At 37.6% G+C, this 23,983-nt stretch overlaps 1 protein-coding gene across 4 annotated transcripts in view; it reads right to left on the bottom strand.

The window, feature by feature from the left end:
• Positions 1-383: 383 nt before the first annotated feature.
• The window catches only part of TSPAN14 (tetraspanin 14), a 39,235-nt gene continuing 15,635 nt past the window's right edge, over positions 384-23,983 (bottom strand). For all 4 annotated transcript variants that reach the window (XM_061450001.1, XM_061450022.1, XM_061450007.1 and 1 more), the window contains 8 exons: positions 21,697-21,794; positions 12,499-12,549; positions 7,885-8,031; positions 6,851-7,021; positions 4,608-4,733; positions 2,989-3,033; positions 2,387-2,506; positions 384-641 (listed from right to left, as the gene is read on the bottom strand). In XM_061450001.1, the coding sequence (XP_061305985.1) occupies positions 570-641; positions 2,387-2,506; positions 2,989-3,033; positions 4,608-4,733; positions 6,851-7,021; positions 7,885-8,031; positions 12,499-12,549; positions 21,697-21,777 (813 nt within the window). In that variant the 5' untranslated portion in view covers positions 21,778-21,794 and the 3' untranslated portion in view covers positions 384-569. The remainder of the gene's footprint in view (positions 642-2,386; positions 2,507-2,988; positions 3,034-4,607; positions 4,734-6,850; positions 7,022-7,884; positions 8,032-12,498; positions 12,550-21,696; positions 21,795-23,983) is intronic.

The raw sequence follows: 23,983 nt of genomic DNA on the forward strand, positions 1-23,983 counted from the left end.
ATTCCCAGTCAAACAGAAATACCCTTGCTTCTGTACAACTGAAAATCATTTAAAGATCTAGACAATTTGGGACTTTCTTCTTTTTTCAACTTCCAATACCATTACAATTATGGTTGCTGGGTACCTTGCCAAAAATGACGGCATGAGTCTACTGTAGACATTAAAATGATTTCAACATTCTGAAGAAATCGGCACACTTTTCTAAAAGATTACATTTTGAGATTGATGACAGCTGGGAGAGAAAACAGAAGAGTCTTCACAGTAATCTTTCAAGGAAAGAGTTTACAGCAGTTTCACGACTTTTTGCTACAATCCTCAAAATCTGTTCCACCAATATCTTGAGAAATTCCATTTCTTCCTCAGAGATCAATGCTGGCACCGAGTCATTTTGTCAGAAAAAAGGGTGTGTGTTCTGAGATCTTGTTTTTGTACCAGCTTCCAACAAAAAAGCATGAGCTGGGCAAAATCCACATAAGGCTTTTAGCAGGAGTTTTTCATGGCCTGTGTATTTCTTCCTCCTTGGTGTCCAACCAGTAACTATAAAATACACTTTTTTTTTTCTTTTATATTCAAAAGGCATTACCTGCCTTTACAGCTTCAATGTCAGATATCAATGTCCTGGCTAGGAAAATACCAAAAATCTAAAACACAAACAAAAACAAACAAACAAAAATTTGTGAGATGAAACACTTGTAATATACCAGCCTGAAAGATGTTTGTTTGCAGGTTTAGATATCATTTCATAGCTAGGAACATCCATCAGAGCATAGCTATGACTAAAAAGTAATAAAGGCAGCAGAATCTTGCAGGAAATAAAACTTATGAGAAAAAGATGCTTTCATGTAACACTTCAGAAGCATTCATAATAATAAGCTTCTTACGCCCTAGAGCTGGAAGAAATCCACTTAGCCAAGTTTGAGTCTTATAACTCACTTAGCTGTTGCTAAAGTTACAAATCAGGCATTTTCATTTGTTCTACAACTCTGAATAATCAAGTCAATTTCTGAACAATTTTTTAAAATACATATAAACCAAACAATTACCTGTACTAAAATGAAATTCTTGTCACAAAGAATAGTGAGAGATGTCCCAGATTATTCTGAGACATTTAAATTTAAAGTTTTAACATTCACTCCAGTTCTCAGGGAAATCTTCCTTTACAAATTTAAGATATATCCATAACTCAGCACATATCCTGAAACAGCATTAAAAAATTACAGACTGGAGTGAAGTTTCAGAAAAGCTAAAAAGATTTCTTTACAGAAGTAGTCAGGTTATGTCTAACTCTCAGTCTCACAATGGAATAGTTTAACGCACAAGAAAGACTCAATCTGAAAAGACAAGTGACTGTGAAAATGGTTTCCCAGAGATTCAGGACATGAAAAAGAATAACAAGAAGTTATTGTCAGTCAACACACTACCAAAAGATGTGAATTTATATCCTGAACATCTTCCTAACTAAAGGTGTTGCTCTCAGGACAGCATCTCTCAAAGCCATATAAGCATATAATTAGATGGTAATAAAATACTAAAAACTTAGCAACAGAGGGCAGTATTGCCATGGTCGAGAAAAGGTATTTTGCCAGCACTATGTTGTTTTCAGTCAACTGGAAAATACATTCTGTAGTAGGCCAACAACTTTGTTATTTCCACCTTAGTGGTAACATATCAAAAAAAAATTAGGTAAATGTACACAGCTGCCTCAAATGAAAGCAGGATGCTCTTTGAAAGAAGTAATCCAATATGTTTTACTGGGAATTTTTGTTCTTTGATGTACCAAGCACCAACAAAAGTACTGGAAGAAGCCACAGCAGCTTCATCTGGGTCTGCTAATATCACGTTTGCATCCTGTTCACCAATTTCCCTGATCTCATGGTCTCAACTTTTTTTGAGGAGTATGCTATACATCGCTTACAGCCAAGTGGTAGTTTTAACATGGGTGCAGAACTGTATTTCAGTCATTTCACATTTGTGATAGAAGGCTATAGAACAGATCTATTGGAGCAGATGACCAGATCTCCCTTGCCTCAGGGAACATTGAAACATAAGAAGTACTGTATCACATTATGTAATAATTATATATATTAACAATATGCTAACAATAGAAAATAATCATATAATTTATGGATTATAATAGCACTGTATTTCTACAGTGACCTTCATAGGTTTGAGTAATATAATTTCAACAGAATTAGTTGATATCAGGTATTTTCACTCTAAGTCCCCATCCCCATAATTTTTTTTTGCCGTATTATTCTCATACCTACAAAAAAAACCCTGTGTCAAACTATTAACTCCGCGTTTACTATCACTACTTTTCCCTTCATTAGGTCTGTATCTGCAAACTTGAATTTTTTTTCAAAGTAGTATACCAAAAGCAACTAACCTGGAGCAGTGAGATAGCTATGAAGACACCTGCAACAATGTAGATATTTCGGGGTAACCAAGCCTCAAGGGCAAGAATACATCCTTTGACAAAAATCTGATCATCCCATTGACTCTTGCTCTGAATGTAGAGAGGAAGAATATCACTTCTCTGCTCAAGTTTATGATAAGAACAATCACATGATATAGGTAGACAATTTGTCACTTATGCAGTAATGTTTTAACAAGACTCTAGAAATACATGTATGCCCTGATTAAATCAGGGAATGTCAGACACTGATGTTATTATCTTTCTGCTAATCCTGTTATTAGAATACTCTATAATTAGCAGATAATAGAATTCAGAGTTAGACTATTATAACTAATAACTGAAATGCACATTTGAAATGCAAGTAATACCCCTTTTTGAAACACACCTTTCCCTTTACTCATTCCATCACTTATTTTCTCCACCCTCTCACAGTAGAGGTTTACTTGCAGTATGAGGCACAGTCCATTAGTTCCCAGAATTTTAAGCTGACATAACTATCAGCAATTTCACCATTTTTATAATTTTGCTTATGCAAGCACAGAATGACAGATAGCAAGACCCCAGTACCTTACCTTCTTTCTGATATCATAGCCACACTGCGTATTCACAACTTTTTGCTGCAAAGCAAGAGAGATTTAAAATAAATCAACTGAATTTTACTTACTTCTGTTTACAGAAATTTTTTTTTAAGATTTCACAGACAAACAAATCAGGACTGTCAGAGCCAAACATTTTAAGAAGTACTTTTACTAAAAATGAGCAAAGCACTAGCAGAATACAAGAAAAGTAATGACAAAGCAGAGGTGTATAGTCGCAGGAAAACATCCTCCACCAGAAATCCTAGCTGCTTCTATCACTTGGCTTTCAACTAGCAAGGACTTTTTAACATAAAGCAGAGTAAATGTACTGCCAGCATACAAATAAGACATTTACATTTCCAAGATCAGTTTCATTTAGGTATTACACATAACACCTAAACACTGAGGTAACAATAAAGATCTGGCTGATTCATTTATACCAGCAATGAAGACACACGCCTTACAATTCCATCATTTCAAGTGGTATACAACTTGCTATTCCAATCAGTTTAAAATAAGTAACAGCAGCAAGCTACTTGAGCCCCCTCAGTTGATAGTTCAGTCTCACATATAACCCAGCCCCAAGACATACCTAGTCATGAAGACAAAATGTTTCAGCCGCAGATCCCAAGTAGGAAGACCACAAACATCTTCCAAATCACAACCCTACGCAACCCAATGACAATATTCATCTCCAAAGATGCAAAGACATTCCATTGAAGACTTGCTGTTTTCTCTGCATGAGCCTTATGAAAACTTACGTACTACACAACTACAGCACAATTCAAACAATCCATAGTGAGTTATATTGAACTATTAGGAGTAAATCTCTTCTTAAGAAGATTTAACCACACTTATGTCTCCTTAAATACAGCAGTTGAATAGTACTGATCCAAATTAAAGTAGAAAATAATTACTGGGAAATCTGAATATGGAATATTTCCCTGACAAAGTCTTTCCTTGGCTGATTTCCAAGACAATCAAAAGCCTCCGTATAACCTACCAAGAGTTATCTATTCCGCATACAGACTTCTGGACCAACTTTGAGCTGTAACTATTCCTACTAATACTGTCAAGCATTATATGTTAGTCCTACCTCCACATTCTGGCTTCCACTGAAAAGGTTAGATTCCTGAAGTTTAGTAAACAGATCTCACCTAAATCTTGGCAAAACCATAGAATTTACTCAACATGCTTTAAACTGAGACTGTGCATAAGCACTTTATTAGTTGCTGATAAACAACCAGCAAATAGTTACTCCTGCTTGTCTGGCAGAGGGGGGAATGTTGTATTAACTAGGGCAAGCACTGCTTAGACAGTGCTCTCAGGTCCTTACAAGCTATACAGAGGACAGAAATTCAAGGCAACAACACATTGGGGTAGGGCATAAAAATCAGCCACTCAAGCCATGGAAGAACAGGTTGCCACATTTGGACTCTATAAAGTCTAGAACAGAAACATGAAAAGAGTGCACAAAGAATATGCACAAGAGTAATTTTTTGATCATTCAGAAGACTTTTTAAAGCTCTAGTCATCACACTTTATCCAGGAAGTGCTTCCGTTTATAACTCTCCAACAACATCAGAGCAATACAAAACCAGGAAACAACTTACTGCAGGATCAGGTATACAACAGGAAAAAGGAACACCACACTTCTCACGACTTTTGCTTTCACTGCTGCAGTTAAAATATATGTTAAAGTCCCAGTCATCTGGCCCTTGGGCACCACAGCAATGGTTCTGTAACACATAAATGAACTCTTAGCATTTGGGGATATTTTAGAGACAACTTATCTACTGAACGCTTTCTCTGGAATGATTTTTGCTTATCATCTTCACTTCCTCTAACACTGTGCAGAATTAACAGCAGCATCAGAGTAAAACACTAGTAACCAATAAAGTAGTTCTATGAAATCAAAGCAATACATTTGGCATACTGCTCCTGGAAATGGGTGTCAGTGTGACAGAATCATAAAAATTATCACTTTAGAGGTAATTGCTAGATGCAATCAGTGAACATCCATAAATGGTGCAACAAAAGTGTTTAACAAATGCTTTCTACCCCACTGTTTCCAAGTCAACCAAACCAGAAAAATTATTAAAAAAAAACTTTAAATTTGCAACCCCATCTTTAAATCTTCATGTTTACTGTAAAAAGTGGATCCAAGCACTTAAGAACATCCTTCCTTTTAAATGAGAAGGTTTTCATATCCAAATTAATTAGCTGGTAAAGTCTCACTAGCTCAAAGGTCAGTCAACTCTAGGTAAAGAAACCTATGTGAAATACTTTTTAACAGTGTACTACAGTTATCACAATTTGCAGTTTGGTGAAATCACACCATTACAAGGAATGGTCAATTTCTTGAACTAATGAAAGCTAGTTTCTTATTAGGTTAAGCCTTACAGCTTACTAGCCTGGATATCTGAGGGCACAAATCTTTCTCTAGAACTTGATTACTTGAAATGTTATACCATCACATAGATTTTTCTGGTACTTCATGAAGTTCCATCCTCTTGGGATATCTCTAGAATCTTTCCTCTGCCCAACACCCATCTTCACAAAACTTATATCAATCTAACTGTCTGTAAGACTACCAAAACTTGAAGTTAGTAAATGGATTCACAACTTATCAAACTGTGACAGCAACAGATGTGGACAGTTGCTTTTGTAACTTTTTTGCAGCATATATATAACTAAGGAGAGCTGAACAGAACAGTCATTTACCATGAAGAAAGCAGAAGAGGTTTGTTTTCATCTTTCTGGTCCCTCCTCCCTGACACATCTGTTGTAAATAAGGCATACAACCACCAAAAGCATGTTAATCTAATTCCATCAGGTACAGACTATGAGGTCATTTACAGGCCTGAAAGCAATAAAGTTAGCCAGAGCAGGAAGCTGCCTACAAAAACCTCTCAGGGTCCCAAGGCACACACTGAGAACAGAGCAAGTCAGCCTAAGAAGCGTAGCTCCTTAGAAGATGGGCTTCACTGAGGCACTTGAACTGACTGCTCTATCTTGCTGCTCAGCCCCTGCAGAACTACACCTGCTTATCCACACTGCATCCTTCCTTCCTCAGTACTTTCATGCATGAATCAATGACAGGCCAATGGAGAGATTTTTCTGGTCCTTCCTTTTTCAGGCTTATTAGCATGTTAGTCTGGCTACTGAACTCTTCTTAGTACATTCAGCCTTTTATTTTCATTGAAAAGTATTTAATTGGAGTTCAACTGTAAATCAGCTTAGTGTATTAGCCTGGATGACTATACTGAAACTAGGTAAACAAAGAACAGAGTGTGCAATACTGAGAAAATTACTGGTGTTGGTCATAGCCAGGAGGAGCCCCACCTTACAAAAAGGTGCCCTTAGCACCAAAAGCTAAAGCAAAACAGCACTGAAATCCAACCAGGTAGATTAGTAAGAGGATGCTTCCATAACAATGCACACAAGACTGAATGAACAGGACAGGTAACCCGTTGGCAATATACAGCTAATTACTGTGATTTAACCCCAGTAGGCAACCAAGTACTACACAATCACTGTGCACAATTTTCTCAGGACAGTGTTTTTGTTTTTCACCTCTTAAACTGGTGCAACACTGATAAGAACAGGGGAGCAAGTGAAGAAGGTCAAAGACAGATGCATGCTTCGTAGAGCTTCCACACTGACAGTTAGAACAGCATTATCTCTTAGAATATCTTGCCTCCCTGATGCTTTCAGTGCAAAAAGAGCAAACCAGCACATCTGTAACATGGCACTATTAACTACAGAATATGATAAAATCTTAACAAAAAGGAAAACTTCCAAATCTACATACTCTCCTAGAACACATGAGACTAGTGATAGGATATGAACTTACAATTTTCTGCAGCGAATCAATGAGGTTCTGGAGGTCAATATCATCTCGGTAGGATTTAATATTGTTCTCAAAGAATTCTTTGACCCTGTCCCTCACCCAGTCCTGGAACAGGAAAGCCAGAACTGCCACTGCCACCTCCAGCAGGAATATAAACACAATTGCTCCACAGAACTGTAAAAATAAAAGGCACAAATTAGAAAATATCCATTCATTTTGAATGCATCCCTACTCCAACTCCACCAGAAACAGACACAGAGAATTAGGTTAAAATTCTTACTCACTAAAAATACTATGAGAACACAGCCTGTTAAAATGAGAATAATGTAAAGAAACACCCAAGAGGGAGAGTTATCTTTATTTTGGTCACCTAAACTCGACAGTAAAATAAGCACCACACCACAGTCATTATGCACAGCAGTGATAACAAATAAGAATGTGCAAAATACAGCGCTGAAGTAGTCTTGATGTTACTTCTTGAATTGTTTCCAGTTTTACAACTTTTTTGTTCAGCTCGTTTTCAGATCTAAAGCAAAGAAGCAGCCTCAGTATAAAAAAAAAATAAAATTTAAGAGATCTGACATTTGTCAAAGTCCCCATGTTTTGTCCATTTAGAAAAAAAAATTAAATTTTTAAGGGCTTTTTTTTCTCCCTAAGCTACTATACCATCTCCTCTCAGCAATTCCTAATTCCTGTTCAGTTTGGAACACTGAATATGTTCCAAACATCATATTCTGTGATATTACATACACAATGTTAGATTCTGGTATACAATACTTTAACATCACCACCATAACAGAATAAATAAAAAAGGGAAAAAAACACTTTCCAGGAAGGGGAAAATATATATATAGGTTTGAACCTACGCTGCTTTCATACCATTACTCAGAAGCTTGTTAGGGGAGTAAGTTGTAACAGACATCGTGATACATTGTAACAAAGTTCTAAAAATTAATTATTTGAGTTTGCTACTAGTTATTCACCCATCATTCCCAACTTTCTCATACATAATCCACTCATATAAAGGTGTTACTTACAAACTTCAGAAGGCAGATGTTTTCTCTCAGCGCTCCTACACAACCAGCAAATCCCAAAGTAAACATCACTATTCCAACCACTAACACAAGCAACACTGGGTCCAGACCATGAAGACCAGTTACCTTTGTCAGATCAGACAATACACCCTGAAAGAGAAAAATAGGGTAGCAGAAAAAGGTGACCACTTTAAGTATGTACTTCATTAAGCATTTCTTCTGGATGTCCATGGTTTCCAGATGACTCCAAACGAATTAGTTGCTAACCCCTGATCTTGCCAACAACTGATCCTCATGGAAAATTCTTACTGTAACATGGTTACTGACAATGCCAATTTTCTTCACCATAGCAGAGGAAATATTAATGCAAAGTTATAGCTAATAATACTTTAAATAAGTAAAACCAGTGCAGTCGCAGATTACATTCTTCTAGGTCTATTGGCCAAACAAGCTTCCACAAGACGGGCCAAAGCTCGATATTATCACTGAATATTCATTCAGTTTCAAGGCAAAAGAACTAATGCTTTATATTAACCTGAAATACATTAATCAGAAGGGCATTACAAAGTCTAAGACAATTTAAGGAATTTTTTCCAATCCTTATGTTTTCATGGCAGAAAGGGAGAGACATAAACTACAAAGCAGGTTATGGCTGACATTTTAAGGGATGGGAACAGAATCTTGTTTTAGTTTTCCAGGGAAGCTTGAAGGTTTTTTTTTTGTCTCAACATTTTACTTACACCCCCTTCTAGTGCTGAATAGTCTTAGAAATGCTACTCCAAAATCTGGCAAAATAGAGAGTAAAGCCCAAATATTCCCATTTCATCCTAGATAAAATTCTTACACCAAAACCAGTTATCTATTCTATATACTTCCAATTTTCCTAATTCAGCAACAATATTTTCTTCTTCAGTATCCAGACACACCACTTATCTTGACAAAACTCTCACCTCGCCTGTCTGTCTAGATCTTAAGGCAGAATTTCTAAATCTATGTAAACATAATGCTAACACAGTGAAGCCCTTATTTCTAGATTAGGCTTTAAAGAAATTAAGTTTATACACCAGCTACCATTAAAATCCCATCAAATACACATAACAAGCTTTTCAAGAAAAAAAATCTGTAAGCACATCCAGGCAGCCTTGCAATAGTATTAATTTTTTGCCATACACTCATCAGCAATACACACAACATTTAATAAGGAAATACTTTCCTTTTCAAACGGAGAAATAACAAAATAAACAGTACAAAATCCCATCATTACAGGTCTATTTTTTTTTAATAAAGTATATTCCAAAGCTGATTTTGTTCAGTGTAAGAGAAAGATATCAGCGAGACAGAAAGCAATTCATATAAGCAGTTTAATTCCATCAAGAGAAAGCAAATTCTTACCTAGCACAAATACCTGAGTAGCATGAGTTAAGTTCAAAGAATATACATTTTAAGAGAATACCTTGGAAAAACCTGTGTCACTTTCTATTTCAATACTTGCTTAATAAAAATAATGTCTTCAAAATACAGCACTAGAATAAAATGTGCACATGGAGAAACTTCAGCTGATGAAAACACACTGATTTACAGTATGGCAGTGATACGTAGGAATTCATCTTCTTTCAGAATTTGTTCTATAACAGATCTCATTAGAGCTGTTGATTTGGCAAAAGCAAGACAATAAGGTTGTTTTTATCAAAACTGGTTGAAAGGATGAAAATAACTAAAAAAATTGAACTGTAGGATTTAGAATTGCCTCGCAATAGCTGCTGACTAACAGTTGAAATGGCCTATTAAAAATTGGTCACGGTTTATAAATATCACAGCATTCAAAGTCTTGGGAAGCAAAGACTTTTCTAGTCACCAGTAACACATTTCCATTCTTACAAACTGTAACACAATTATCAACAGATGACTATCAAACTTGGTCTTCTGGATTAATAGTGAGAGTCCTACCTAATCAAACCTTGTCTCAGAACCCAAAAATGAAGGAAGACATGCCAAGATTAGCTAGGCTAATGTCTTTGTAGAACCCATACACTAAGAAACCAAACACTGTGACCAGGATATTGAAACTGTCACAACTATTTCCAGCCATCTCCTTTCCAACACAAACAGGAGCTTTTTTTTCAGACAATCTCACTTGCTCAAGCAACATTTTTTGGAAGAAAACTTCCTCTGATCAAAACATTTTATGAAGAACAGTTGGCAGGAACTGGGCTCTGTTATTCACCCTCAGATGTTGCTGAGTTCACAACAGTTTCTTCATGTTCATGTTTGATGTTTACAACTTTCTCTTTTGCAAAGAAGGTCGTAGGGTGCTTTTTGCCCAACAGAAGATGCTAAGTGAAAAATCCTGAAGGAAGGAAGTAAACAAGAGAATTAATTCAGGGCACTATCTCATTCCACCGCCCTCATCTCTCTAAGAATGCTTCTGCCTGTGTCATCTGCAGGATGGTAAAAGCTCTTTGAGGCCCAGAGTGCCCTTTAAAACAGCACTTCCATTTCCTACAGGTATACAGGAATGAAGTTTGATACCTGGTTACTGTCAAAAAAAAATCCAAGAATAAAACTCAGCCTTTAAGTCTTCCTTTCAGTCACCTGGAACAGTGAATTAAGAGTTCAACTGTACATGTTTACTTTGTTTTCCTCTTTTTTAATATTTGTAAGCATTATGCCACCATCTCAACTGAAGTGTGTTGCCAACAGAGGGCAAACATGGGTTGTCTTCAAATAAAACATCTCTAATATATCCTATTAACAGATGCCAAACCAGTTACTCTTTTGAGATACATTAGTATGGAAACCATAAAATACATCAGACAAGGACAGAGCTGATTTCTTATAAACGAGGTTCTGTAAACTGGATGTTGATTGTCACAACTTTATAACATAATAACTCATTATAACACAGTCTTCATGGTAAAAGAAAAACCAGAGAAGTTAAAGGGACCCAATGTACTTCATGTTGCATTTAAGAGACAGGATGTTCAAAACTTTTCCACCACCTGTAATTTATCTTTCAGTTTACTGCTGCAGCACAGCTTCTGGAATGTTTTTCTCTTACTTCCTATCTATTGTTCACCAAGATATTTATCTGTAAACAAACAGATCCATACAGACACTATGACTGAAGAACAGTAACTAGTATGAAAGACCGTCCACATCACAAAGAATAACAGACATGTACAGATTTTACAAGCCATTCAGAAGTTCAAAACCACAGGAAAAGCTTTGAAGCACTTATTTCTAAGTTAGAACAGAGAACAGAAATAGTTCAGGCAAAATTTAAGGAATAAAGACAGAAAGAATCTGTCCTTGCCTTTTAGTAACTTCAGTGTACCATGAAGTCCCTCTGGCAATTAGAAGTAGCTGTGAGCTAGTCATTTCAACCACATATACCCTATGTGATTCTTCACAGAACAGAAGATGATATCTGAACTTGAGAGAATACAAATTCAAAACAAGATTAACACTCTCTCTAAAGGACTGGAAATAAAATCCTTCTATAACAACAGGCTAAGAGGTAAATGCATTTGAGTGGAAGTAGGCTGCTTACTACGTATCAGTCACATCACTTATTTAGTTGTAAGAATGCCTGCACACACATAGGGAGCGTGGAGAAGGAGAATACACACCTCAGCATTAAGATCATCATAAAACTCTTTCACTTCCAAAAAGTGGAAGAATCCCAGAACCTCCCTGTTGTATGTGTATACACAGCTGCTGTGTATAAGCACTCTGATTAAGGAAATGTTCCACCATAATGGTAATTAAACTCTTCCTACCCAGCAGTACAAGTGAGGGCACCTGCTTTCCACTGCTAATTAAGGTTCAAGATCAGTAAATCTGCTAGTAACTGTCACTTTTTCCTACTGCTTGCAGTCATATTAAAACCATGCTTCTATATTCATGACAAGGGAGTGAATCATTCATTTCCATACCTATACCATCTCTTTGTAATAGGAGATCTCTGTAGGTACATGCTCACAACAGACTTCCTCTGAGGAAGTTGCTCACTAGAAGAAACCTTTGACAAATATAAAAGCCTTATTTAGTTAGATCATGCTCCCCACATTTGAGACTCTACATAGAGACACAGTAACTTAAGCAACTCCATAGGAAGTTCCAAAAGGAAGTTTGTAGATGGCCTGAAGACTGGAATACTTCAAAATGACAGTCCCCAGTATGTGTGCTTGTGTTTGGGGTATTTTTTGTTTGATTTCTGTTCAGTTGTTTGTTGTTTTTTTTTAAATCAAAATCAGTTATCTTTTACATTTCTCCCAAATGCTTCTTGTTTGTAGCAAAAAGAGGGGGGTAGAGAGCTGTATTTTAGAAAGCATGCTTTCAAAAGAGAACCAGTTTGTAAGGACTAATAGTAAAAGTTAAGTTCTCCCAAGCATCCTGCTCTTAAAAGTTTACAAAAAAGGTCTAAATATCAAGGGCCACAGCTTAACACCTGATCAAGAATAAAACTCCAACTAAACTTGGTTTAGATCATTCAAACATGGTCATGAGCTCAGATGCTAAATTCAATCTTTGCTACTTCCTGCAGAAGTAGTTTTATGGGGAGCAGAGGTAGGAGAGGGCAGCCACCAATGTAAGACCAGTCTTTTCTACCCTTACCTTTTCACTCCATGCCCACAGACCAGCTGCAAGGAAGGCCACCCCAGCTAGCTAAAACAAAGAGAAAAAAAGAATTAGATACAATAATCAACACCTTCTCAAAACACTTAGGCACTCGCACTGTTGCTAAAGTAAAACCAAGTATTGCCTGTAATCTCAGACAACAGTAATTTATTCCATAGCATTGTTGCATTATAATCTGCTTTTTAACAGTATTTCAATTTGATTATTCATGATTACTCAAGAAGCACACAGGACTAAATTAACAATTTCACGTAGTAGCATACAAGGAGGAATTATCCTTGTCCCAGTGACCTGCTCTAAGCCTTTTGCCTGCACAGAAGATTTCAGAATATTTAATGCATTTTGAGATTATTCCCTAGTCATTTTACAGTGCCACCCCCAGGCAGTAGCCATGCTTGGCTCCTCAAAACTTATCAGGGCTCACTATATTAGCCTCTTCTCCAATTAGATATGGTTTGTTTAAAGCCCCTTTGAATTAGGCTGAAATAATGGTCCATCCACTTACTTTTAATAAGCAACAAATCTATTGACAAGGTACATATCCTATACCAAATGTTTGTATAATAAATATTTATGAATTATATTAATCCAAATGAAGGATGAGATCCTTGTTCTAGTCTTTTATTTCTTTTCTCCACTGTCAGCCGTTTCAACAAACAATGCCATTTCAATACTCAAACTAAAATGACCTCTCTACAGAGAGGGCAGCTCCCCCGCATTATTTAAAATGGCGTTCTACTCTGCTATTGTTGTCCGAAAAGCGGATTTGTGCTCAGCGTGCAGTAAACCAGTTCATGCGCTCAGGAGAGATATTGTTTATTCAGGCCTGGGTGCTCAGTGGACTGTTCCGCAAATCAAGCATTCCAATGCCAGCTTTCTTCTTTACATTTATACACAAAAGTTATAAGGCAGTAAACTCCCAGTTACAATGACTGGTTGTAATTTACATATAATTAATACTTGCTGTGTTGTCATCTTTAGCTAGTCGGAAATACTCAGGAGAAGGGTCATCAGCTGGGCCAGGGTCTTTTTCACCTGTGGTTGTGATTTTTAACGTTATAATAAAGGCTGTTCACTTTAGGACACCTTAAAAGTTAGCTCTTTTGCCAACTGAATGGTCACTTCACCAAGCTGTCAAATAATTCATCCTTTTGGTGCCACCAATCCTGGATATTCTCCTTTCATCCTTCAAACACAACCAAGATGCGGCTGGCCCATGAATGAGTTTCTTATTGTTTTAAGAGGGTCCCTTTGTCCCAGCCCAACATGCAGTAACTATGTACCTGTGGCTACCAATTGCAGGTACGCAATACAGCAAGCAACATATCATATCACTGTGTCTATGTAACCTTAAAAGATGCTGAGGTACTGAAACATGTCCAAAGAACAACGAAGCTGGTGAAGTGTCTAGAGGACAAGTTCTGTGGGGAACAGCTGAAGGAACTAGGCTTTGCTTAGTCTTGAGAAAAAGAGGCTGAGGGGAGACATTATCACTCTACAACCAACTGAAAGGAGGATGGATGAGGAGGTGGCTGGTCTCTCCTCCCAAGTAACAAACTACAGGATGAGAGCAAAACAGTCCCAGGTTGCTCCAGGGGAGGTTTAGATTGAGTATTAGGAAAAATTTCTTCACCAAAAGTGTTGTCACGTATTGGAATCAGCTGCCCAGGGAAGTGGTCGAGTCACCATCCCTAGAGGTATTTAAAAGACAGGTGTGCAGATGTAGCACTTCGGGACATGGCTTAGTGGTGAAATTGGCAATGTTAGGTTAATGCCTTTTCCAACCTAAATGATGCTATATAAAGGATGGAGTTTGCCACCCCCACCAACCCAGTCTTATACACATTGACAAGTAAAGCCCAACAAATGAAAAAATGCCTTGAAAAGGGGGCCCTTTCCTCTCTCCCATGAGCTAAATAAGCATCAAAGGCAATTCCCCACAGCACGGGCAAGAAGAAGAAAATGAGACTGTCTCACAGTCACACAAGAAAGTATGTGTAGATTTTAAGTACTACTGGGTTCACTTCCTACTGATCCTAAACCACAGTCAGGGCAAATTAAGTTGTTCTAGGTTTACTCTGCTGGGGGAAGTGGGGGGGGAAAAAGCCTAAAAGGTCTGTGTCATTCTTGTCATTCAGCAAAAATTACTCAAATGACCTGATACTTCCATCTAGGCATAAAGTATTATATGCCATATTTTAGGGCTTAATCACACAGATTAACCAATCAAATCAACTAATAGATGTAAAGAGTTACAATGGGGCAAAGAAGTGCTAAATAAATTTCCAGATACTGCTTAATAAGCAACAGCATAACTACTCATCTCAGACTCTAAATAGTTAAGAACATTTAAAGTAATGATTTGGATCAAAGCACAGCTTTAAAAATACTATTTTAAAAAAAACCCACATGTATATAAACAGAATATTGACCCAGATTACCCCTAAATCTTAACCCAGTGGTTTTCAGATGAAGAAGCAATTAAAAAAAAATCTGTACTCACAACTTCTATATCATCAAGTTTTACAGCAAACGCAATCAATGCATCCTTCACCCTTTCTCATTCCCAATGCTCCAGAAATGCTGAGACACAGGTGAAGACAGCTGGCATAATTTGCTGTAATCAAGGTAAATTACACGGTAGACACAGCTGGATATTTGGGAACTTTTCCTTAAGAAATGAGGGGGAAAAATCAGGAAGACTTCCACATTCAGTTTACAAGCTAATGTTACTGTAGCACTAATAATGTGCTATTGAATATACAAATAAGGTGTCCTCTTCAGACTGGTTGCCTTTCATTATAATTATTGTTGTCTTAAATTGTAATAGATTAAGTAGATTTTTCACTAGAATGCTTCATTCTCACCTCTGAATACAAACTCATGTTTTATTAAATGTTCAGTTTCACAAAGCTGCACCATTTTTGCAAAGTTATTTCCATGGGCACATATGCATACTACCTATAAGTAAAACAGTTATTAGTGGAAAAAAAAAAAAAATCAACTTAATCTAATAGAATTGACATGGAAAAATCTGTAACTTAATTCACCTAAGCAATTCATAATTCTCACTAGAAACACAACAAATCACATACATTAGGTTTCTTTAGCAAAAAAAACAGTGAAGTATGATGTACTTGCAGAAGAAACAAAGCCATCAGCTTTACAGGCACAATTACCAAGACAACCAATTTTCAAGGAAGTAAGATGGTAGCTATTTAACTGAATGAGATTGCTTGAAATGCCAATTACAAGATACTGTAAAATATCTCACTGGAAACTATTGTAAAACACACAATGGTGATAAAACTACTTCAGAAGTTAGTGTGATTGAGCATGCCCAATACAGATTTCTACAGATAATTAGTACTAGGAAAATATCCTCTCTTATCACTCTTGCAGAGAGGCATTCCGCTAACTGCTATGATGAAGACAAGGGAACTGATCCAGCCTGAAGTGAAAGAAAAGTTTTAACCTTCATCAATCAGCTCACTGAACTAACTGTCCACACAAATGGGAGAACAGGCAACTGAGAAGTAGCAACGCTAACCATGTGTTCCCAGGGTGAAAGTGAGCAAGCCAGCTTTATTTCAAGAGAAGCATTTTGGAATTAGCCTTTCACTAGAATCTGGATATGTGAGCAAGAACAAACTGGACTACCCAATTCAATTCTGTGCTATGGAGTCATTTAAACCACATACTGCACCAAAGACTCAGCTCAGCTATACCCCTTTGAACAGGAAACTAAGCAGCATTTGGTCATTTACTGCTTTAGAACTGAAAAATCCACATTATTAACATACCACTACGAGCTGTAGCCTCGGCTCAGATGTACAACACACCAACTCACAGACACCATGTACAAGGACCACTTAAGCATTATCCATTGCCAACCACACTTTGAATTCCTTTGTTTATGCTATTAAGAATCACCCTGCTAACTGAGAAAACAGATCTAATTTGTTTCTCAAATCTAGATTGCAGCAAACATAATTCCTGCAAGACATTCCTTGCACATGAACTGATTTTGGAACAGCCTGCTTCATGGTCTTATGAGAAACAATGGGAATGCATTCTTATTGCACTCAATTTTTGTAAGCACAAAATGTTACTCTCACAGAGAACACTTCTTCCACCCCTGGACAATCCTGTTTTATTCTATAGCTCCACCTATGCTGGAGCAAACAGCAGCCTACAGCCTTCCTTCCTACCCTTGTCTCCTCCAAGACTTTTCCTCTCAGGGTCAGGAAACCACCTGGTGGTGGATTCTTTCCTCTTTCTTGCTTTTTTAGATGTTCCTGAGAAACAACATAAACTGCAAAAGACAAGAAAATCTTATGCTACCCTCAGTCTTCTCCTACTTTGCAAAAACGAACTCGGTATTCTTTTCACAACTTAAGAGAATTTTTGCCCTTCATGTTCAGAGCAAAAATGCCACAGCTTCTATAGGATGAGGGGAAAAAAGTTTTTTCCTCCAAACCCCCCTTAAGAGCTACAAACACAGCTACAAAGCATCAGAAGATAAATCAAGATGACAGCAACTAAAAGCTATTTTATGCTCTCCTTTCAATTCATCTGAGAGACAGTGAGCTCATATGCAACCTAAAAGGCTTTGGCAGAGCACACATGCAATGCTTCACTGAAATAGCCATATCCTGGCCAAGGTGCCATTCTTGGACTACCAAAGAAAATCCTTCAACTGGAGACAAAGCAGCAAGCATTAGAGGCAGATGACTGAGGCAGTGCCTTTCATTCTTTAGGCCTTCTCAAGAATTCCCAGGCTGGAAGGCATAAGAACAGTGCTGCACCCCAAAACAGGGTATCCTTGCACTTCCCCTGTGGTCAGTTATCCACCCCTGCCTCCTCCCTCCACTGGGGCTTTCACAGAACTCACGACATTGCAAAATGACTTGGAACAGAAAGGTGCTAGAACCAAGCTCTTCAGCTTTTTATTATTGCAGCCTTTTAATTTCATAATGGCAAATGAAGGCATTTGGGGAGGGAGAAAGCTTTAAAAACTCTAAAGGAGGTCTAGTCTTGCTGTAATAAGGCAATTTCACTTAAACTTCTGAGCACTCCCTGCAGGGCTATCTTAATGGTTGCAATACTGCCTCATCACTGCTCATCAAAACAAGTGTACTTGGAGAGTTAAATCTTATTAGCATGCTTAAAAGGCAAGAAGAGAATAAAGCAATCCCACATTAAAATCATGCCTAGGAAGACAAGAGCCTTCCTATGACCTCCATTCCCTTTTTCACAAGGGAAAGCCAAGCACAAAGAAGAGAAAAGTGATTTTTGCAAGCCAGTTGTATACAACTAACTCGAAGCCATCAGAACTGAAACTTCTATTGAGAAGTTGCTTATGTGGAAAAAAAAAAAAAACAAGCCTTACAAAAAAAATAAATTACAGATTGCTAAAGGATGATTAAACTGTGAGTTTGTCATTATTAAGTCATATTTGTCCTCGTAGTTCAATATTTTGTGCAACCCCGGTCCATGTGAACTGTATTTGATAAATGATATAAACTGAAGAAACCAACCACCCACTAAAAATATACTGTAAACTATTCACTTTAAAATTTATAGTCACTGATACTGTCTTTAGAACTACAATGAGGAAGTCAACATGCATCTTTAGCAAGCATGAGGGAGGAATAACTGCAGCTTTATTTATATGCAAATTACCTAGTTCGTGACTAAACTGTGTCAGGAGTTGAGACAAAGGTGAGCTATCATCGCATCTCAAGTAACAGCTTAAACAGGCAAGAGGCTGTCTGCTCACCTACATAAGCACTATCCCTCATACCCATTATATAGCAGCCACACTCACACAACAAGTTCCCACAGGTACCTGTCTTGCAAGCCAAGAAAAGTAATTCAAGACCAATATTTCCTCCCTTACTCCTGCTTTTTTCCAGTCATGTTTACATTTCCCTTCTGATTTTGTAGTCCTTCCGTTCTTAAGGCACACAGAAAATTTACTTCGTTCTACACATGATGGATTTGTCCAATTAAAGAGATCGTTAGACTAGTCATCCCAGCCAGGAGGATGTCACAGGCTCCTGAATCACCCGTTCAGCTCAATGATTCATGCACTGCCTATAGGATTGTCTACCCTCCCACTCAACATTTACATAGCTTGTTCTACAACTGAAGATACTGAACTCTTACCATAACAGCTGCAGCTGCACATAGTTTACTAGGTTAGGCCAAAAACTTCTCAGAAGCCTGTCCTGGTTTTGGCTAGGATAGAGTTAATTTTCTTCCTAGTAGCTGGTACAGTGCTGTGCTTCTGCTTTAGTCTGAGAATAATGGTGATAACACACTGATATTTTAGTGGGGCAAGGAGAGGAGGGGATGAGCCAGTAGCTGCATGGTGCTTAGTTGATGGCTGGGCTTAAACCACAACAAAGCCTCACACCATTTGTTGAGCAAGGTACCAAGAAATAGTACCTGTTCACAAAACCAAATCCTAAAGCAAACAGATAGCTGAAATGCACAAACTGTATTTCAAATTCTCCTCATTTTTTCTGCATCTTTTTAAAAAAGATTCTTTAAGGAATAGAAAAAAGATCTGTGGATTGTCATCACTAATTTCAAGAGAATACAGTAAAAAGTAAGTTTGAAAGAAGTGAAATATGACTCTGCAGGGAATAAAAATAAAATAGAAAGAGACAAAATTAATTCCTGTGAAAAAGGGGAGGCAAATGCCTTTCAGGAAAAAAAAACACCAAAACAACAGATTTTCAAAGGTTGTTTACTCATCAAAAACAATAATAGACCCCACCTCCCAAGACACTCACTAGAACGTAAGCAGAGATCTAGAACAATTCTAATACATTCATGAATAGAAGAGCCAATCAATTTCTCACATACCCCATGCTACCTGCTGAAGAGCAGCTACCCAGTTACAAAGCAATTTCTCTGAAAACCAGAGCAGCTTGATGAATATTACTCCTCATTGCACCACACTTCACTATAGTTACATAGGAGTTGTACTATATACAGAAGAAAAGTAACTACAAAGCTGGCAGCCTTTGAGCACACACTTTTTGAAACAACCCTATGATGGGAATCCCCAGTTGCTAGTGGGAAAATGTCATCACTAACAAACGTTTGCACTTGGGCAACATTGTGGCAAATTAACTCTTCCTGGAAAAAAAGTTTCTACTCAAACCACACACATCTTTCCTGCCCTGTTACCTACACAAGTAAACACCCCTGTGGCTTACTGGTGCAATACCAGGTCAAGACACTACACTAGTAAACAAGAGGTGGTGCAGTAACAAAAACTTCCCTGGTTTTCAGCCATCATACCAAACCAATGCTGTCCCAGCATTACCTGGCCTTCCAAAATTTTTATTAGGCTGAGGGCTGCAAAAAATTAACGAGTAAGCAGCTCATAGAACTCCCAGCTCTTCTCTTTGAGCAGTTATTTCTTACCCTTTGGTCCCGCTTTCAATAGAAAACTGGGTGAGATGACCCCCAGAAGTTCATGGAATCACAGAATGGTTTGAATTGAAAGGAACCTTAAAGATCATCTAGTCCCAACTCCCCCCGCATGGGCCGGGACACCTTCTACTTGACCAGCTGCTTGAAGCCTCATCCAACCTGGCCTTCCATTTGGAACGAGCCTAGTCTTTTCTGTGACTCTAAATTAATTCAGATTTTTGTCCATAATACACGCAGCTTTCAAAAAAAACCTTATTTTCTACTTTAAAATTGCCAAAGCAGACAAAATGTGCAGAATCACCAATCTAGTTTACCAGAAATTTATGTGGGTAAATCAAGCAAATACAAAATCATTGCTGACAAAACCAAACAAGAATCTGCAATTTATGTTCAGATACTAAATCCCATTTTTTACAGAAGTTAAACACCGATTTGGGTAGTAATTCTGTATATCTTAAACTTCAGTTAGTAAAAGTTGACATGGTTTAAGGATTCACAATAAACAAATAACATAAATACAGTCCGCTCTAGCATGTCTACTTAGACAAGTCAGCATCAGGATTAATTTTTACTCTTAACTTTAAGAAGTTGCTTCAACCACATACCATACTTTCATTCTTACTATCTGATCCTTTCAGCTTTGAAAAAAATCTAAACATTTTTAGAACAGCCATACATACTAAGAAATATTTCAACTCTGAGTCAGAACATTAATCTAAGATGCTAGCACCAGGCAAATCACCAGATCTGCGTTTCTTCATGACTACCCATGCCCTTCCATGCCTGCAGTTTCCATGACTTCAGGGGCAAACTCTTAACATTTGACCTGCAAGTTCTGAAAAGAATTATCAAGTTTATTTGAACCGCATCCTTACCTTTCCTTCACAGACATGTTAACTATTTTTAACGCAACACTATGCACTAACCTTTGAATAACAGCCTTCTTTTCCAAGGTAGTTAGGTGCTTCAGTGATTTTGACCATCATACACATCTGAAACCACACACCTTTTTCACCCTTTTCACATTCACAATTCTAAACAAGCATTACAGAAAGGCTAGTCCCTAGCTAAGTATTTCAAGAGTGTATCAGACAATTTTGCTGCCCACAGAGCATGGCATTTAAAATCTTGAGTATGTTGCAATGCCCGCAAGTTGACACATCTCTGGGGCCGTTCCTTTCTTCTTTTCTGCATAGTGTGTTTAAGCTACACCACTCAAACACAGAGATCAAAGATGATCTGAAAGGAGATATTAGAAGAGGCTTCTCTTAACAGGGAAGCAACTCAATGTACCACTTAAGTAAGGTAGCTTTAACCTTTGCACAAACACAACCAGCGTTGAATAGCCTCCATTATTCAAAAGATAGAGGCCTTGTCAGCAACAGTAGAGACTATACTATTTCTTCTGAAAAATCCTTTAAGCAAATATTTCCTTTCCCCTAAAAAATCCCCCACACAAAAAAACAACCAAACAAACAAACCAACACAATTTTATCTTTTTACCTGCTTCTCTCCTTTATCTTCACTCAGAAGGTAAGATAGGAGGAAAGGGCAACAAAAGGAAAGATTACATGGGATAGGCTTCCTCAGTTCCAAAACACCCAAGACATACCATACACCAATTTCCTTTCAGGTAAATATTTCAGCCTCTTGAACAGAGGAAGGAAGTTAGTAAAACTGAGGTATGTCTAAGCTATTTCAGTCTCTACATTTTGTACTCACCCAGAAGACAATGTTGTAGCTGAAGAGCAGGTATTTGTACCAACAGCTGACTTCTGCATTAGAATATCGATAATAGTGCATTTTCTATAGCACAGCGTCTGCACATAAGAGAATGAGAATAATTAGGCAGTGAAATGTTTTAAGAATAAAGAATCTTTTTCTAGATCTCTTGTTGAGAAAGTGACTATAGTAACATGCATCATATGACATTCAGCGGTATGTTCAAAGTCAGCTCAGAAACTTCTGCTGACTCTAAACTCCCCCTAAGTATTTGTTGCTTAATAACCCTATATTCTTTAAGCACCCTGATGTGGTAACAGGAAGGGACACCCAAAAAGGAAACTAGCTATAAAATTAGCCTGGAAAGTCTGCATCAGCAAGCTGGCGTTCATTTGTTTTCTCACTCCTTCAAAACCATTTTACTTATACAGACAGCTGCTTGGACTTACACAAAAGTGTAAATACATACCCTTGTAGATCACACATCCACCCAGCTAGTAAGATGTTACCTGGAAAACCTCAATGTCTACAGACTGCTAAATACAACAGGCAGTTGTACTCTATCTTTTCTACACTTTAACATTTCTTTACTAAATCATTACCCCATAAGAAGTCTTATTCTCACAAACATTAAAAAGCTGGTCTGCTCTGCAGTTTGTTTTCTGTGGTTTTGTACATTCAGTAGAGATAAGGTTCAACTGCAACTGTTGCTCAAATATTTCAGAGAACTACAGCTTTTCAGAGTACCGTAACTAAACCACCTCTGCAGAAATGCAGAAATGCCATGCGTAGGAACAGAAGAACAGAGGGCAAGCTGTTAAACTGAGAGCTGGAGCAGGGAAGACAAAGCACTCCACAGCTCTTGCATTCCAGACAGCTGACCACAGAAGTACTGCTTAAGACAGACAAAAATAGTTCCATATTTCAACCCTACACTCACCTTGAGGTAAACTTTTTCCTCGCATAACATGTCAGTGAAAAGCAACAGAAAAGCAAGCATAGAGAATTTTTATACACCTCATAACTAAGGAAAAGGCTTCAAGGACTATGCTGGCTTGGACATTCACAGACAGCATGCAGAAACCGTGCCTACCCAGCAGTGTCTGAAACCAAGCACCATGGAATACAGAAATGAAGATCACCACCACAATTTTATTTTTTTTTTAAAAGACAGCCTGTACCTGGGCGTACAATGAACAGCCCCACAGAAAGAAAGAACAGAAGTAAATACCTGTCAACTTTGAGAATCCCATTCAATAAAAGCTAAAGCAAGCTCTTTATTGTAAGTGAAATACCAATTGTTTTCCAGGACAATTATGGAGTACTACAATCAGTGTCTTCTGGAGGAGCTTGTTTTCTGAAATCTATTTCAGAAAATATTTCAAGCCTTGTCTCAAACTTTTTTTCCCCTGAAGCTAAAACCACACACACACAAACAGATCAAGGACACACAACAGACACCTCCAGCCCATGAGACTACAAACTCCTATCCCAAACAGACTTTGATTTTCCTTCCAGAGGTCACCCAATGCCAGGATTGGCTTCCATCTGGAAACAGACTGAGAGTCCTTCCTTGGTCCAGACACACCCCCTGTCCCTCTTCAAGCCCAGCCAGGAAGTTTCTTTGCTGCACAACAAATAGAAATAGTTTTCAGAAATGCAGAGACCATGCAGAAAAAAATGAGAAGGATAGATTTTTAGTAGTTTTCTCCATAACTACTTAAAACTGTAGAATATCAGAAAATCATGTGACTTCAAAGTAGGATTGCAAGAGGTGGACAAAGAATAATTTTTGCTTTTTTTTTCAGGCTAAAATGGCTTGCATGTGCACAAGAGGAATTTTCAGATCATACTAAAAGTTGGTAGGTGTTATACAAGTCATACTGATCCACTTGACATGAAGTAGATTAATTTGTATATAATAAAACCAGACATCACCTAAGTAGCCTTCAGGCATATGTTACCTACACAGGTTGCTTAAGATACATTACTTCAGAGTCACTAGGTGAGTCCAGATTGGTGCATCTGGACAGACACAATAGCAGCAGAAAAATCATTAAAAGAAGGAATTATTCCACCTGATGCCATACAAGATGGAGTAAAAAATTCTATACAAGTTGGAGTAAAACTGAGTTAAGTCAGAACTAAAGCTTTTTTTTTTTTTCCCAACAGCCACAGTAAAGGGACTGTACACACAGAATGAACCACTTGGTGGGCTCCATAGAAACAGCAGAGTCTGGAGAAAAAATAAAGTATATATTGTACATTCTTACAGAAACAATACCTG

This window comes from Pezoporus flaviventris, unplaced genomic scaffold (genome assembly GCF_033815535.1).
Source record: "Pezoporus flaviventris isolate CSIRO_AGI_PZ_B2104156 unplaced genomic scaffold, CSIRO_AGI_Pfla_v1 ptg000001l, whole genome shotgun sequence".
NCBI lineage: Eukaryota > Metazoa > Chordata > Aves > Psittaciformes > Psittacidae > Pezoporus > Pezoporus flaviventris.